General features: G+C 40.9%; 1 protein-coding gene across 2 annotated transcripts; it reads left to right on the top strand.

The window, feature by feature from the left end:
* Positions 1-1,644: 1,644 nt before the first annotated feature.
* Positions 1,645-9,282, top strand: emx2.S (empty spiracles homeobox 2 S homeolog). 2 transcript variants are annotated; one of them, XM_018227246.2, is made up of 3 exons: positions 1,652-2,323; positions 5,225-5,409; positions 8,047-9,282. In XM_018227246.2, exons 1-3 carry the CDS (start codon positions 1,945-1,947, stop codon positions 8,212-8,214), a joined length of 732 nt encoding a protein of 243 aa, XP_018082735.1. In that variant the 5' UTR covers positions 1,652-1,944; the 3' UTR covers positions 8,215-9,282. The 2 variants fall into 2 exon arrangements, with proteins under 2 accessions (XP_018082736.1, XP_018082735.1); XM_018227247.2 differs by lacking the exon at positions 5,225-5,409 and having other exon boundaries at positions 1,645-2,323.
* Positions 9,283-18,366: the final 9,084 nt, after the last annotated feature.

An 18,366-nucleotide genomic window follows, 5' to 3' on the forward strand; every position in this document is an offset into this window, starting at 1 on the left:
GTCCCAGCAGCAGATAAATGACCCAAGTGGACTAATAGACTGAAATAGACTGAGGCCCCCACCCTCCTCCCCGTCATTAATTGTATTGAGGGCGCAAATACCTGCTGCTGCTTCACTTGAGAACAATGTCATTGGCAAAAATAGATTCACGATGAGCAGATAATAATAATGATAATAATAATAATAATGATCCCTGCGCGGCCAATGAGCGGAGAGCGGCGACAAAGAGCAGGACCAATGAGCGCAGGGTTGTGGTTCAGCCCCAGAAACAAATGCAAAATCCGGGGACTGGAACAGCTCAGCTCTGGAACGGAGATCTCTACCCAGGGCCCCTCTCACTGCTCTAGAACATCCCTCTCTGCTCTGGAACCCCCTATGTGCCCTGGAACCTCTCAAGGGGCTGTGGAACAGGGGGCTGCCCATCCTTTACCAAAAATGCACTTTTCTTGCCAGTGTCACATGACATTAATTAAATGTGGGGGTAACATAATTATAGGGGTAACTGAGTAACTTTGCACAAAGTAGGAGAGAGAATTGACTGGAACCAGAGATATTATGAACCGGGTCACAGGGAGATTCTAGTTTGGGGAGGTGAGTGGATCTGGCGCAATCAGGGGCAAGAGAGTTTGTGGGTGATACAGGGGTACAAGGGGGAGACACAGGGGTAGTACATGGGGGTGACACAGGGGTACAAGGGGGTGACACAGGGGTAGTACATGGGGGTGACACAGGGGTAGTACATGGGGGTGACACAGGGGTACAAGGTCAAGGGGGTGACACAGGCGTACAAGGGGTGACACAGGGGTACAAGGGGTGTGTGACCTGCAGGGGGTGAGATCCCACTGGGGGTCGCCGCACCCATCTCAGCTCTCCCTGGTGCCACTTACTTGTTACTTTATCAGTTCCCCCACAGATCTCCTTCACCCACAGCAGATCTGATCTCACCAACATCGTTCCCAGAGCTGCTGTCCGTCCTCCTGGGGTCGCCGACTCAGGGTTGGAGACAAGTTAGCGGAATGGGGAGAAGCGCCCGGTGAATGGGATGAGAGAGAGACAAGGAATGAGGCAGAGTCGGGCTGGGTCGGGCAGAGGCGAGGGGAGTAAATGTCCCATGTGACTAGAGAAGTGTCAGACAGCACGTGATACCCCCCCCCAGCTCCGACCTCTTGTACTGACCCATCACTGGCTCATCCTATTAACCCCCATGTGACTGACTGAGTGGTACATCCCACATATTGGACCTGGATTGGATCGTGTGTGGCAGATCGCCAGATATATCAATGGGACAGAACTTCATCTTGTCGGTTTTTTCCATGAGAAATTATGTCACTGTCGATTGCTAGCTCTGTGGGCGAGCCATGGGCGTCCTGGGGGGAGGGGTAAGATTATGAGAAACTTTGGTTACAGGTGACATGAGAGAGAGAGAGAGAAGCTGAGGGTTGTAGTTCAGTGTTATTGCTGTAATTAATAGCGCTAATTATTCTAATCCTGCCTATAGTTAGCCCCGCCCTCACTTTGCTTCCCCTTCCCGACTGGATTCCTCACTCCGGGCTTTGCCGCTGTGACGCGCGAGGAGCCGCCCCCTCTCCGCTCGGATCCAATGAGAATTGGCGGCGGCTGCGCAGGGAGCGGGGAGCGTGGGCGTCGCACGAATCACTCGCAGTCACTGGCGGATCTTTAGCAGAAGTTGAAGGAACATCCAGGGATCGTCTTTGGACTCGGTCGCGCTGTGTCGGGGCGACGAGAGGAAGAATCGGCCGAGTTAGAGGCGAAGAGATACAAATCAGTGCGGTCGGCCGAGGATTCTTGTGGTTGGGGCGCGGGGAGATCAGCTGGAGCTTTTGCTGTTTGTTCTTCTATTTCTTTCGGTCTCTCTGGGCCCTTCTCCTCCCCGACCCCTCTGCTTCTGGCTGACACTCAAGGGGGTCGGGGTTCGGGGGCAACATGTTCCAACCCACCCCAAAAAGGTGTTTTACCATCGAATCGTTGGTGGCTAAAGACTCGCCGATCTCTCGCTCCGACGACCCCATCCGACCCGCCGCCCTCAGTTATTCCAACTCTGCGCCCCTGAACCCCTTTATCAACGGCTTCTCCCCCACGGCCAGAGGCGTCTACTCCAACCAGGACTTGGTCTTTGCTGAAGCCATTTCTCACCCGCCCAACCCTTCTGTCCCTGTGCACCCAGTGCCCCCACCCCACGCCCTGCACCCCCTGCCGACCCCTCACTCACCGCACCCCCTCTTTTCATCTCAGCAACGCGACCCCTCAACCTTCTACCCCTGGTTAATACACCGGTACCGATACCTGGGACACCGATTCCAAGGTAAGAGGAGCAACCTCCCTTTCTCACAACTTCCAACTGTCAGTTTATTGTCTGTCAATCAAACCAGAGACATAGTGGGGGGAGTTGGGGGTAAAATATCTTGTACCTGAGTCAGTGCAACAGATTGAGAGCTGCACCTCCCAAAATCAGCCCCATGTTGCACTGACACCAGGGTCGGGGTCGGCCAACTACTCCCACATCTCATTGTTTATTCCAGGGGGCTTTGATCATAAGATAAACAAGGTGATGAAGCAGATTAAATGCAGCTAAAGCCGCTCATGAGCTGATCTGTCAACGACAAAACGCAAAGAATATCAAAAAATATCTCTGCCTTTGCTTCCCCTTTAATTCGATTTCCCATTTTCACTTCCCTTTACAAAAGCGAACGGAATCGACATTCCGGCCTACGAGATCTATTAAAAGATCTTCCCCATTTGTTTATTTTTCATGCGACGAGAAACACGTTTTAATAAATCGCACAGAGAAAGCGGCCGCGACCGATCGCCTTTAAATTCCTTTCTCTCACAAAACCGCAATTACAGATTTCGGCCTCAATTTTGGTGTTGGGACGAGGCCCCTGAGATTCCCAGTTGGAAATTGAATTGTAATTTGGGAAGTTTAAAGTGAAATCTGCTTTTCTTACTTTTAAAAAGAAAAAAAATATATTTTAACACCAGCAAAAAAGGGGGAAATAAAATGTCCCTTTCTGGAAATTTACATTTTTAAATTTAAAGTTTGAAGAAAAAAAACAAACCCTTTTTAAAAAATAATATAATTCAGTTTATTTCCTGGGTTATGGTTTGCGCCTTTTGAGAGCGCACAGGGAATGTCAGGAGCTAAACTTTGCGCTCGCACATAGAGCAGCGATATATTGATGATATATTTCCAACTGCCACTTTGTGTTTGAAGTCGGCCGATCAGTAATTGTAGGAGCTGCTAAATGACATTTTAAATAACTGCCCCCCTCCCCGAATTTCCCAGTGACTGGAGCTTTTATCCTTGGGAGAATATTAGAGGAATAAATTGGGTGCCACCTGAAAGGCAACTGTCAGTTAATGAGAAAGAGGCGCTGACAACACATTTGTCAAATAAACAGATTTTTTTTTGCTGTTTTAATGAGACTGATCTGTGGCTGTTTTTATTGGATAAATAATTGAATGAAATAAAGAACTGGGGACCCCAATACTGGATGTCTTAGCTCAGGTTGGGTTTGGAAGGGGGAATAAAGTTCAGCCGCAGACATTTTTGGGGAAGGTTGGAGGAGACAGACTGTAATGGGAAGAACGTTGTGGCAGCTCCCAGGCTGCTTGCGCCCAGTAGCACCCATTCATAGTAGTACCAAGTAATAACAGCACCCAGTAATAGTAGTACCATGTAGTAACAGCATCCAGTAATAGTAGCACCCATTAATAGTAGCACCCAGTAATAGTAGTGCCATGTAGTAACAGCATCCAGTAATAGTAGCACCCATTAATAGTAGCACCCAGTAAAAGCAGCACCCAGTAAAAGTAGCACCCAGTAATAACAGCACCCACTACAGCCAAGGCCGCTGCAATTCAGCTCGAATATTTCATCTTTTCCACCGAAAAATCGATTCATTTCCCCCCAAAAATATAATCAGCATTTTATTAGAAGTAGTTTTAGAATATCAAACACACAAATCAAATCCTAATTTTTTTTTGGGGAGGTGAGGGCTGAATCAGCGTCTCTGTAAGTTCCATTACCAGCAACGAACTCGTGTCCTCCTTTAATGAACATCTTTATTTCATTAACTAATTACTTGATTAGAAGTTTGAGGGATCAGCTCGTGGTTTTGCTATTGCACCTGTGGCGCATCTGCTGCACATTTTCTACCGAATTCTCTATTATCAGAGTCTGTTACACATCCTACTACTTCATTATTTGCCTTTATATATATATATATATATTAATATATACACACACAGACACACACACACATATATATATACATATACACACACACACATGTACATAAATATGTTTATATATTGTAATCAGTGTTGCGCTGTGATATTCCCTGTCCCCATATAGTGACTCCACTTGCGCTAAAATAATAAATATTTGCCTTTCTCACATTATATTTAACTGACTCCTACATTCACAACCTCACACATATATCTCTGCCTTTACTCTCTGTCCTTTACTGTCTTATTTACATGGCAGAGACCAATGCAGGACTTGAATATATATATATATTTGTATTTATAAAATATAGGGTATAAATAAGGCAAACACCGGGGTATTTAGTATAAATATATCAATTCCTGGGGTATATTTTACAAACAGGGTATTTAGTGTGTTTAGAAACTCAATAGGTGCCAGGGGATAATGTGTTAATTCGCTGTGTCCTTAAGAATATAATAATTAATATTATTAAAAAATAATAATATCATTAAATAATAATAATATAATATGTGTGTTTATTGTATGGGTTGGGACTGTTTGTTATTTTCTGTTCTTAGAGGGGAGACTTTGTACCCAGGGGTTATTAAGGGGGTTCTACCCAGAAATGAAACAATGAGGGGTAGTTAGTTAATAGGACAGGCAGAGTAAAGGGCCTGAACCCCGAAATGAAAGAGTGAGGAGTAGTTAGTAACTGGGGCAATGCGCAAAGGGATGAAGATGTTGTTGGTGCCCATGTTTGTTGTTGGAGAATTGGGCAGAATTAAGGAGACTGACTCTGTGCTGAGGATTTGCCCCAGTGGGGGGTATGTTTTTGTACAAGGGCATATTTGCAGCCTGTAGTGTTTGGGGAAAGAAAGTGTAGGGGCAGTTTTCAGATTTTGTTTACCAGGAGCTGCCAGGGTTAGTTTTTTTTTGGAGAGGAATTGGGCCACTTGTAAAGTAACTAATGGATGTGCTCATGCTGTGACCCCCCAGGGAACGACCCGAGTGCTGAGAGTTTCCTTCTCCACAACGCACTGGCCCGAAAACCCAAACGGATCCGCACCGCTTTCTCCCCCTCTCAGTTACTGCGCCTGGAACACGCCTTTGAGAAAAACCACTATGTTGTGGGCGCAGAAAGGAAACAGTTGGCGCACACGCTCAGCCTCACCGAGACCCAGGTAAGCACGAGTGGGGTGTGGGAGTCGCCTATAATCATAAAGTGACCCAGACTCTGCCAGCGATCCGACCGCTCAAACCCTCTACCTGATCCATAATGTTTGGCCTAACAGGCGCGCAAAGACGCAATTGCACCGCGTATTGTCGCAACTCTGCGCAGAGCAACGAATTCCTCTTCCTACAGGTGCTACATAATAATTGCAACATTTGACAGAATTTATAATAGTTATAAATACAATTAATCTGTAACGATTGACCCCAAGATCCAATCTAAAGGCAACACTATTCCAAAAACTCACTTGAAGCCAATTCGCTTGCCTTGTAGCCCTGCTCTGCGTCAGCAGCTAAACGACTGTGGCAAAGTGACATATTTCACACCTTCCCCGACAAAATATTTCTCGATACCCTTAATCAGTATTTACACTCATGGTTAATCAGTAATTTATTATGTGCTGTTTCCTTGTGTAATAAATGGCTGATGTGGGTGTAATTGTGTTTACATTGTATCCAACATTGTGTTTCCAGCCAATACAACAACCGTTCGATCTTGTACGATCATCTAATTACTTTATGAGCCAAAATCATTCTGGGATTTTCTTAAAAACCGGCAGAAAAATTTCGCCTAGAGAATAAAATCGGAAATGATATATCCGGTTTATTTCGTTGCAATGTCTGAATGTGATTTCATTGAAATTCAATGAAAGTTTGTGGTTTATAATCGTTTCGTATTTGAACCCCCCCCCCATTAGAATTTGAAAAATCAATTAGAATTTATTTATTTATTTGTTTTATATATATAAATGAATTAGAATTTATTTATTTTATATATAAATCAATTAGAATTTAGAAGCAAATGGTTTCAATCAATGAATTTACTTGTTACAAATCGATTTTCCTTTTTGAGGGGCTCTGCCTGATTGATATGAATCCCCCTCCAGTTGATAAACGTGTATTGGGGTCGGAGACAATAATAATAATAATAATAATAATAATAATAATAATAATTATTATTATTATCATTATTCTCTATAGACAAGAGGTGATACATTTAAATAAAGGATAAGGGGGTGACACATAGAGTTCAAGCCCCCCAGTGTCAGGCCTGTGAGGATTAAGTTGTAACACTTTTATATTTTGGGATAGAGAAGGTCCTGAAATTCTGTGATTTGGAAAGAGCAAACAATACAATGGGGCTGTTTTCTGAAGTTGGGGGACTAAAAGGGGTCGGTCAGGCTTGTGGCAATTGGAAAGCGGTATTTAAGGGGGTCTTTGATTCTCATTTACTTGGGGGTCTTTTGTCCAAAGAACTATTTTTTTTTACAGATCAACACAGAGAAGTGAACCTCCCCCCCCCCCTGTGCAATTAGCAAACCAAAAGCAAATTAAACTCCCCCTTGTTCCAATTGATAGAGGGGAATATAAATTCAGAGTAATACCCAGTAATGCGCTTAACACCCCCCCAACCCCACTCCCAAATTTCCTAGAAATCAAGGCGATTAAAAAAAAAAAAAAACCTTCTATTCCCCAAAGTCGGCAGTTTGACTTTATCTGACAGCTGCAGGCGCAGACCTTTAAATCGTCTGTTCGATCTGTCGAAATTGTATTTCATCAATTATTCGAATCCCCAAAATTATTTTATTCTGCTGATATATAGATTTATATGAATGTAGATATTTGTCTGTACGATTTGCAGGCGACTGGTTTGCGGATTGTGCGATTTGTAGAGGCAAAGCGACTGATTAGGCAGAATGCGACTGTAATTATATATATTTATATGGTGTTGAAAGAAAATCGAAATTTGGTGTTTTAGGTGGAAAAAGTCTATGGGAAGAAAGTCAGGTATTTTAAAAGAATAAATGTATGTTTGAGGCAGAGGTTTTTGCAAAGAACAGAAAAATCCCCATTTCTCTTTTATTTTTCTGTTATTTATTATTCTTTTATTATTCTATTTAATTATTGTTATGGCTCAGGAGGAGGCTCCAGCAGCCAATGGGTTAATATTCTTTTGTAAAGAATTAGAAAAAATCGTATATTCGTAAATAATAAAACACACGTCATGTCTAGTAAATAAAGTATTACATAGAGGTGTGTGGGGAGTTATAGTAAAACGAGAGCGCACAGGGGTGCAGCCCTCCAGTTATTGGTTGAGTTTGGGAATTCTTATCTGGCAGCTACAGATTTATTTTATTTATTTTGGGGGGGGGATCATTTTCATGGTTGGGAGGGTTATGTTAGGGAGAACGAAAATCTATAAATTAATGCAGAAATTAAAGGGCAACTATCCATTACATCGAAATTGTTAGAATCCATTTAGGATCTGTTATAATTAGGATATTTAAATACCAAACAACTTTATTTGGGGGAAATAATATTCCTTCATGGAAGCTGCTACTGGCTGCTTATAAAGTAAGGCTACTGGGCAGCTTTTAGAAGGGGTAACAGTATCATTTTGGGGGGATGTTTTTATGTTGATGATGATGTTTACATTGCAGTGCAGGCCCTGACATAGAAGGAATTATCTGTCTAAAAAAAGTCCCTCTAGTTTGCCTTTAATCCAGCAGAGTTTAGGGTAAATAAAGGGTTATTTTAACAATTGAATAATTGAATTGTCCTGCCTTTTTTCTGTTCCCCTCCTTCAGGTAAAAGTTTGGTTTCAGAACAGAAGGACAAAGTTCAAACGTCAGAAACTGGAGGAAGAGGGGTCGGATTGTTCGCAGAAGAAAAAAGGGGCTCATCACATCAACAGATGGAGGATCGCCACCAAACAAGGGAGCCCCGAGGAGATCGATGTCACATCGGACGATTAACAACGACCACTTGGGACTTCCACATTCTTTTTGCTTTTTAATGAACTTTCAAACGAGAAAACAAATAAAAGGGTTTGAGCTCCAAGGGAGTCAGACTGGACTGGGCTCAGAAGCAGAACTCACAGAGGAGAGAGAGAGAGATGGGCGACCCCAAAGTGGCCTGGGCTTCGAGGTCAACCAGCAGGGGTCAAGGTCATCCCCAGGGATTCAGTGAATAAGGACAACTCGTTTCTTTTGCACTTCCAACATTTCTCCCCCCAACAAATATATAAAAATCCTGTTTTTGTTTTTTTAAATAAATTATTTCCCAAAACTTGAATTGCATGACAAATGGGTTTACACGATGTTCTAACTACCCCTCCCCAATAAAACAGGTAACTTTATAATTTAAGAGAAATAGTTTCACTTCTAACCAACGCCCCCCATCCCAGAGCCAATGAAAGGCTTTGGTCACTGCAGCACCTCTTGCGTCACCCTACAGATTCCTGACGTCATGGAGAGTGCAATATGACGACTGAAACCCTAGTTGGCCAAGATGTTCTGCAGCAGCAGTAGCTGAAATAAATCTTTACACGAGAGTCGCACTGAGTTTTGGTGCGATAATATAGGGGGTCAGGAATGCGATTTTTTTTAAAGACATCTTTCCAAAATATTCTGGAATTTTATTGATCGTACAGAAATCAGTAAAAAAAAAAATATTTTGAATGCTGCAGAAATAATCAGAGGGGAGTGTTTGTGTGGACTTGGACCTGAAGCATTTCCCACGGTGTCTGGTGCTTTAATTAAACCCACAGACTTGGCACAAGGAGTCTCCAAAAATGACAGTTTCATGGATCATTTTGTAGAACTGATCACTTTTGGCAGCAATTCGGAAGCACTGAGATTTTTATTTTCCACAATAGTAAAAACTCTATTAAATATGGACAACAACATCCTAATGTTTCCCCAGTGTCTTCTCCACCAGATTGTACATATTTTTGTGTTTGTGTTCATTTGTTAGAATTCTAACTCACTATATACTTCCAAGAAGTATGTGTCAATATTTTGTCAATAAAGATTTATCCAAAATTCGGACTAATTTAGTGCTGGCCTCTCCCATTGAACAAACCCCATTCCAGACTGAAGCCTGGGGATATCGATTGCGCAGGAGATGAAAGAAAATATTGCGCGAATAACGCGCCATCGGCAAACCTTTGTTTTAATTTAATTTCTTTTTTTAAACTTTTACTGTGGCTTTGATCAAACTATACTATTCATTTGTGGCTTTGCCCTGGGATACCCCATACTGCCCACCTGTCCTGGGTTTCACATACAAGTGCAGGGGGAATAAAATACCTAATTGAGGGTCTCACATAAAAGGGAAAGTTGGAAGCAGGACTGCTAAAGTAGGGGCTTGTTTTCTGATCCCTCCAGTTGTGTTTGGGCACGGTTCATTTGCTCCTTATCCTGATAGACTGCATTAATCAGTTTTATACCCAAAAAAAAACTCGTTTGCTGTGTTCAGGCTACAAAGGATCCCAGGGGCTTTTGTGAAAGTGCAAATGAGTTTAGGCAATTATCATACCAGAAATATGAAGAGGGAGAAGCAGTGCCCAGTTGTCTTCTTTTAATCTCTTAATCCAAAAATGCAGGGGGGCTGCTTGGACATAATTTGGGGCCAATTTTATTGCTACAGAGCGAGCGACAATATAGTGGGGTCTTTAGTGGGCGTCTGTGTTTGTCACACACGTGCGGATCTGATTGGATTCATTGTGGGAAAGATTTTTGCGCACAGTTTTCCAGCAAAATTCTGGTTTGACTTGAGTTTAATTTCACGTCCATTCTTCACATTGTGCGCAATGAAAGGCGCAATTGAACTTTAGTAGGAAAACAAAATCATTGAGCTCAATAAAATACAAATATAGGACATTTAGTTTCAGATTTTTGGCATTTTTCTTTCCAATCTTGATAAAACGATTTGTTCTGCAGGAAGAAGATTTTTTTTTTAAGGTTGTATTTAAGGTATTTCTGTATTTTTGTGAGAGCTCCATCCCATAGAACTGGAGTAAGATCTTCACAGAGGCTTTGAGGGGGGAAAAAAACAACCTAAAAGCTTTATTACAAACTGAGCTTTGAAAATGTCAGGGATTATAGGGGGTGAAAGGGCTGGACAAAGGCTGGAAGAAAAGGTTTCATGCTAATGAGGTGAGTGGCCTTTGTGTTTTTGGGCAGCTCTGGTTCATTACTAAAGTCCTATCTCAGGCTGCACCTCCTCACTCTGCACAGGGATTTCTGTTCAAACCAGATAATTATATCTTTTCAAGTCGGAATTAAGATAAAGAAAAGTTGAGGCTGAGGCGGGGGTAGCCTTGATCCACCAGCAAACAAATTTGGCTGTTTGGTGCCCTCCCTTCTCTCAGCCCATTAATAGTCTCAGTCATCAGACAGGAGACTAATTCCCCTCTTGGCTCAGGAGCTGGGGGGCTGCAGTATTCCCATAAGGGGAAAGGCTAGAGCTAAATTCACATTAGATTATTATTATTATTGCTAATATAAGTAATTCAATATGAATGCTAAATATTATACACACACCTCTCTATAAAGCCCATACCACAAATCTCGCTATAAACTTGGTTTACTGGTGCTACAACGTTACGGCCGCGTGTACTGACCTTCCCCAGGAAACACTGATGGTTTTTAGGTGCGACAAATACACTGAGCCCGAAATAAACCCGAATAATGTCCTCTCAATAATAATTATAGAACATCCCCAAAGCAGGCGCTAATTGAATTATTTTAAACTCCTTGTTTTTGTTTCATTACAAAAAAAAGAAAATGTATATAAATATACAGATACATCTATACCTATATATTTATGTATCATTTTTCTGAATAGCACCCAGGTCTTTGTCTTTGTAAGTGTATGTATATATATATATATATATATATATCTATCTATGTATCTATCTATCTATCTATCTATCTATCTATCTATCTATCTATCTATCTATCTATCTATCTATCTATCTATCTATCTATCTATCTATCTATCTATATATATATATATATGTAATACACTTTTATATATTTTTTGTAAAGAAAAAAAAATTAAGGAGTTTAGAATAATTTAATTAGAAACTGCTTTGGGAAATTATTAATATAATTATTATTGAGGCTGGGTAGTATATATATATATATATATATATATATATATATATATATATATATATATATTAATATATATATATATATTAATATATATATTATATCAATATATATATATATATATATATATATATATAATTTTTCTGAATAGCACCTATTATTATAATATATAATAATTCATATATATAATATATTAATATACTATATATATATATATATATATATATATATATATATATATATATATATACACAAAAATAACAATACATTTGTAGCCTTACAGGGCATTTGCTTTTAGATGGGGTCGGTGACCCCCTATTTGAAAGCTGGAAAGTATCAGAAGAAGAAGAAACTATAAAAAATAAATAATGAAGACCAATAGAAAAGTGGCTTAGAATTAGTCATACTATAATGGGGCAGATTTCCAAGTGTAAAATACTTCGAAGTTCGACCATCTAATTAAAATACTTCGAATTCGAATATCGAAGTCAAAGTATTTTTTACTGAATTTGGCCATCGAATGATCGAAGTAAAATCGTTCGATTGATTCGGACGATTTTAGCGTATGATTGAATGATTTTACTTTATAGGCTAACATAGCACGTCGGCAGGTTTAATTTGGCGAAGTATTAAAGTCGAAGTTTTTTTTAAAGAGACAGTACTTCGATTATCGAATGGTCGAATATTCAAACTATTTTTACTTCGAATCGAAGTCGTAGTATCCTATTCGATGGTTGAAGTATCCAAAAAATTACTTTGAATTTCGATTTTTTTTTACTTCGAAAATTCCCTCGAATTTCTGCCCCATTAAAAGTTAACTTAAAGGTGAACCACCCCTTTAATAGGTGAAAAATTAAAGTAAGTATTTTATTTCAAACTTTCCTGAAGACGGCCCAAGCCGAAACTGTGGAATAAAATACTAACTTTAATTTTTCACCTATTAAGTCCTTGGAGTGTGTTTTTTTGCTAACTATGTATATATATATATATACAGTGACACCTTAATTTTATATCCCCTGATTTTGAGTTTTTCCTTATTTTACATTGTTGTGTTGTGGTCCCACCTATATATTATGCATAATGAATAATCCTCATTTTACATTTTTCTGGATTTTACACCATTTTTTTCTGGTCCCCTGAAAAACGTAAAATAGGGGTTCTACAGTGTTGATATTTAAATAAAATTTTTACTTGGGAATATATAAAAATTGGAGCACTCAAGGGACTCTTGAAATTGAGTAAAATGTAATTATTACAGGTATATATACACACATACACACACACACACATATACACATATACATATATATATATATATATATATATATATATATATATATATATATATATATATAGAGACAGGACATAGTTCCAAAGTATATTTATAAATATATATTGCAATAACACACAAACCCTGTACAGACAAGTATATATTATAAAGGGTCACTGCTGCAGCTAATACTTTATATTATTCCTATTGACTGTTTCAGGCCACAGGTTTTTGTTTTTACTGCTGGAGCAATTGTGTAGAATCTGATCTCTGGTGTGTGGAGTGATTGGCTGCAGTTGTTTATTAGCCACAAACAAACATCTATTCATGACTATAGAGAATCAATAGTAAAATACTTATAATTACGGATGCACCGAATCCACTATTTTGGATTCGGCCGAACCCAGGAGTCCTTTGCGAAAGATTCGGCCGAATACTGAACCAAATCCTAATTTGCATATGCAAATTAGGGGTGGGAAGGGGAAAACATTTTTTACTTCCTTTTTTTGTGAAAAAAAAGTCAAGCAATTTCCCTCCCCTAATTTGCATATGCAAATTAGGATTAGGTTTAGCCCGGCCGAATCCGAATCCTGCTGAAAAAGGCCGAATCCTGTCCTAATCCCAAACTGAATCCTGGATTCTGTACATCCCTATTTATAATAGGTGTCCCCCTCCCAGCACAGATCTATGTGTCCTCATACAAATACCCAGGAATGGCGGGATGAAGCAATTTGGGGGTTAGACCAGAGTCATTCCTTTGTGCGGAGGAGGCAGAGGAGAAGCAAGTCAAATCATATTAAAGGGGTTGTACACCTTTAAATTAACTGTTACTATAATGTAGAGAGGGATATTCTGAGACAATTTGCAATTGGTTTTCATTTTTTTTATTATTTGTGTTTTTTGACTTATTTAGCTTTTTATTCAGCAGCTCTTCAGTTTGTAATTTCAGCCATCTGGTTGCTAGGGCTCAAATTCCCCTAGCAACCACGCACTGATTTGAATAAGAGACTGGAATATGAATAGGAGAGGCCTGAATAGAAAGATGAGTAATAAAAAGTAGCAATAACATTACATTTGTAGCCTTACAGAGTATTTGTTTTTTTAAGATGGGGTCACTGACCCCCCATTTGAAAGCTGGAAAGAGTCAGAAGAAGAAGGCAAAACATTAAAAAAATAAATAAAGGCCAATTGAAAAGTTGCAGAGAATTAGCCATTGTATAACATACTAAAAGTTAACTTAAAGGTGAACCACCCCTTTAATATGCTAATGAGCCAAGCTGGACCCCCCTATAGGAAACATTCACACAAACAAAGACCACAACTTCATCCCAGACCTGCTATTGGCTGTTCTGCTCATTTCATATTCAGGGGAATTTAGTGCTAATGACTATAAGTGCAATTAGTGAGATATTGAAAAGAGGGAGGAGTCACTGAGGTGCATGACGTGACATCACTGGAATTCAGCTCTGGGTTCTACAGCAGATTAGGCCCAGATTTTGGAGGGACACTGATGTTCTGAGCTATGATGTCATATAATGACGTGATGTCACATGTCAGTTAATTGATTCCCAGGCGGAGCTTGAAGTGATTTTGCATTTAGCGGCTCTCAAGGGTCCCCCTTTCTCCTTTTTTAACCCAAATATCTTTGTAACCTTTCACTGCCTGAGGGTTCCAACCCTGCAGCCTCCCCAGTACCAAAATAATTCCTACGTTGCTGTAACCTGCAGCTCTGATGTGTCAGTGATTTGTATTTAATCAGCTCAAACACTTTCCCCAGCCCATCTGCATATCCTCCTGTGTGTAACAGGGCAACTGTCATGCGGCAATCAGCAGCCGCTGCTGGGAGAAAAGCTACACAAACTGCCAGGACCAGACTGAGAATCTGTGGGACTGAGGGGCGGCTGTAAATGTTTATACACAGTCACTGTTAGTGGGCTGCTAGGGGGCTGTTTGGGCCTATTATGTACTTGAAATGCCAGGGCCTATTTTGTATCCCAGTCCAGGCCTGGAAACTCCCATCATGCCTTTAGTTGTCGCTGTAACCAGACGAGCCAATCACAAGGCTGGAACGTTGCAACTGTGTGTGTAGTAAGGCAAGACGTGTCGGAGAGAGTATTTTGATAAGAGCAAATTGAGGGTTTCATTTGGGTTTCCCAAAAACCGGGGTGAGCAATGGGCTAATAATGGTGCCCCCTGTGAGGGAGGGTCCTGCTAACCCTTTGCTTCCCGATGGCTATAATAAAATAGGAATAATTGTTTGGATTTGAGCCACTATTTGGCCAAACCTTTTTAAAAGGATTAAAGGGGACGTTCACCTTCCAAACACTTTTCTCAGTTCAGTTGTTTTTAGATTGTTCCCCAGAAATAAAGACTTTTTCCAATTACTTTCCATTTAGTGATGGGTCGATATATCCCCGACCCCCGCCGAACTTAACCCGCCCTCCCTTAGCCCGCGCTCGCCCGCATCCGTTGCCTTTATAGACCCGCGCCAACCCTCCCCCACCGATGGCTGCACAAAAGGGGCGGGGCGAGCAGGCACTCTGTCTATAAAAGACGAACCCGGAAGTCGCCATTTTACGGTGAAAAAGCGTATCGGGCCAGCCTGCACGTCACTATATCCATTATTGTAATGAAACCCAGAGATTCTGCTCAGCAGGGACAAAGATAAGAAATGTATCAACTAAATGTATCAATTTAGAACAGTTTACAGGGTCGGCGACCCCCCTCCCAGAGCTGCTTTAGAAGGTGAAAAATTACGCTTTACACTTCAATATTAGAAAAACGGTCACACATAGAAAATAGAAAGTCATTGGAAAAAGTCGTTATTTCTGGTGATCTGTCTGACACCAACTAGTTGTTTGAAGGTGAACCACCCCTTTAAATATTTGGTCAATCAAAACATGGTGGAGTGAGTTCATGCCAACGGGGCTCATCAGGGCGGCAATTCAAGGTGAAACGTATGGGGCAGTGTGTGTAGTAAGGTACCAATACCGTGTTATACCAAAAACATTGAAAATACCTCAGCTGTTGTTGAGCTGTAACTCCCAACATCCCCAGGCATCTGACGGTTGGAAGCTGATATTTTGTGGCTGCCCCGCAAGATGGCACAATAAATATAAGTTTTATAGCCAGACACACTTATACGGAGACCCTGTGCCCTTTAAAACACAAGCAAAGGGGGAGGGGTGCAGGGGGAGCAAGAAATAAACCTTTCAATAATTCAGGGACATTGAGCCACTTCATGATTTACAGCAAATATCTTCAAATATTAAAGGGCACAGAAGATTAACCGAGAAGCAGAAAAGAACCACTTGCTGATTTGGTTAAAGGGACGGTGTCTGCAGCCGTGGCAGTGCCATTTCTGGCAATCCATTACCTGGGCCCAAGAGCTCCTGATTGTAATGTCTCTTAAATTATTCTGCACTTATTCTGTCTCTTACATTATTCTGCACTTATATTAAATCTGGTCACAAGGCAGGCCCCCAAATGATTCTAAAGGTACTCCCTGGTCACAAGGCTGGCCCCCAATTGATTTTAATGACACATCTTGGCCACAAGGTTGGTACCAAATTGATTCTAATGGTTCTGCTTGGTCACAAGGCTGACACCCAATTGATTCTAAAGGTTCTCCTTGGTCACAAGGTTGGCCAGATTGATTCTGAAGGTATTTCTTGGTCACAATATTGGTCAGCAGCTAATTTTAAAGGTACTCCTTGGTCACAAGGCTGACCCCAATTGATTCTAAAGGTACTTCTTGGTCACAATGTTGGCCACCAACTAATTTTAAAGGTACTCTTTGGTCACAAGGCTGGCACCCAATTGATTCTAAAGGTTATCCTTGGTCACAAGGTTGGCCCAATTGATTCTTAAGGTACTTCTTGGTCACAATGTTGGCTACCAACTAATTTTAAAGGTACTCTTTGGTCACAAGGCTGGCACCCAATTGATTCTAAAGGTTCTCCTTGGTCACAAGGTTGGCCCAATTGATTCTTAAGGTACTTCTTGGTCACAATGTTGGCCACCAACTAATTTTAAAGGTACTCCTCGGTCACAAGGCTGACCCCAATTGATTCTAAAGGTTCTCCTTGGTCACAAGGTTGGCCCAATTGATTCTTAAGGTACTTCTTGGTCACAATGTTGGCCACCAACTAATTTTAAAGGAACTCTTTGGTCACAAGGCTGGCACCCAATTGATTCTAAAGGTTATCCTTGGTCACAAGGTTGGCCCAATTGATTCTTAAGGTACTTCTTGGTCACAATGTTGGCCACCAACTAATTTTAAAGGTACTCTTTGGTCACAAGGTTGGCCCAATTGATTCTTAAGGTATTTCTTGCTCACTATGTTGGCCACCAGCTAATTTAAAAAGGTACTCCTTGATCACAAGACTGACACCCAATTGATTCTAAACGTACTTCTTGGGCACAAGGCTGACCCCAATTGATTCTAAAGGTACTCTTTGGTCACAAGGCTGGCATCCAATTGATTCTAAAAGTACTGCTTGGGCACAAGGCTGACACCCATTTGATTCTACAGGGGCTCCTTTGTCTCAAGGCTGGCACACAATTTATTTGAAAGGTACTTCTTGGTCATTAGGCTGCAGGGTTGCCACCTGGCCGGTAAAAATAATGGTTGATCCCAATATTATTAATAGGGAAAAAAGATAAATCTATAGGAAGGCCGGTAGGTAGGGGTGTCAACACTACTAGGCTGGCACCCAATTCATTCTAAAGGGACTCTTGTGACAAGGTTTAAACCCAATTTTTTTACAAAGGGACTCCCTGACTACACAGCTGGAACCCTGAAGGAAGAATAATAAATATAGTCACATTATATCACTGAGAATATTTTTTTAGTGCAAATTACAACATTTTCCAGTGGATCCTGTAGACAAAAGTAACACTGTGAAATGAGATCATTTTCAATAAAAGAATCCTCTGATCCAATAAATTGAAATAGTTTTTTTTCTCCCAGAGGGTACAATGAGCTGGAATAAAAACCCCTTTTCTGATAATTTTATGGCCTTATATAAATAAATCCCGGCTTTGTTACCAGGTATCAGCAAAGGCTCCACCCCTGGTTGTACTCACAGCTCTGACACTGATAGAGACCTTTTATCCAGGATCCTGTTAGGAATGTCCTGTACATCCCATAATCCCTAATCCCATGTAGCGGGCTGGTAGCCTAACTCCTGTTGTGCCGTGCAACAGGGCTTCAAAGCTGCTCACAGATAATACAGCAATTCTCTGACTCCCTGCAGGGGATACACAAGTGGGAGTTTTGAGAACCTTCTGACCCCAGCAGTGACCTTTCCCAGGAGATACTTGTCCTGATGAGACCCTCTGAGTCATTAAACCCCTGTATAAAGTTTAGTGAGAAATTACATTAACTCCCCACCCCCAAATCTCCCAGCAATTAGCTGCCAACTCATTCAGCACTTCTGCTGCTTATCCATTAAATGAGATAGGAAGCTCCGTTACCCTGCGTCTGATCCTTGCGAATCTTCTGAGAGAGGCTGGGGCCCTTCAGCTCTCTAGTTTGCCTTTGTGGTCCCATGGGGCCCTTTAAATTTTTAGCACCCAATTTATCTGTGTTGCCTGAGACTTATCTGTATTGTGCTTTATTCTGCCTGGTTATAAAGTGCACTTACATTTTATAAAGTGATATATTTTGTCATTACAGCAGACTATGGAAAATATGATAATAATTTTGTGGCATTTTTTTTTCCACTACAATTTTT

This window comes from Xenopus laevis, chromosome 7S (genome assembly GCF_017654675.1).
Source record: "Xenopus laevis strain J_2021 chromosome 7S, Xenopus_laevis_v10.1, whole genome shotgun sequence".
NCBI lineage: Eukaryota > Metazoa > Chordata > Amphibia > Anura > Pipidae > Xenopus > Xenopus laevis.

Bases quoted from the DNA above. Each gene is read 5' to 3' on its own strand.
- emx2.S (XM_018227246.2), top strand. From the start codon at position 1,945: ATGTTCCAACCCACCCCAAAAAGGTGTTTTACCATCGAATCGTTGGTG. The intron at 2,324-5,224 runs GTAAGAGGAGCA...GTGACCCCCCAG, and splicing joins CCTGGGACACCGATTCCAAG to GGAACGACCCGAGTGCTGAG. The intron at 5,410-8,046 runs GTAAGCACGAGT...CCCCTCCTTCAG, and splicing joins TCAGCCTCACCGAGACCCAG to GTAAAAGTTTGGTTTCAGAA.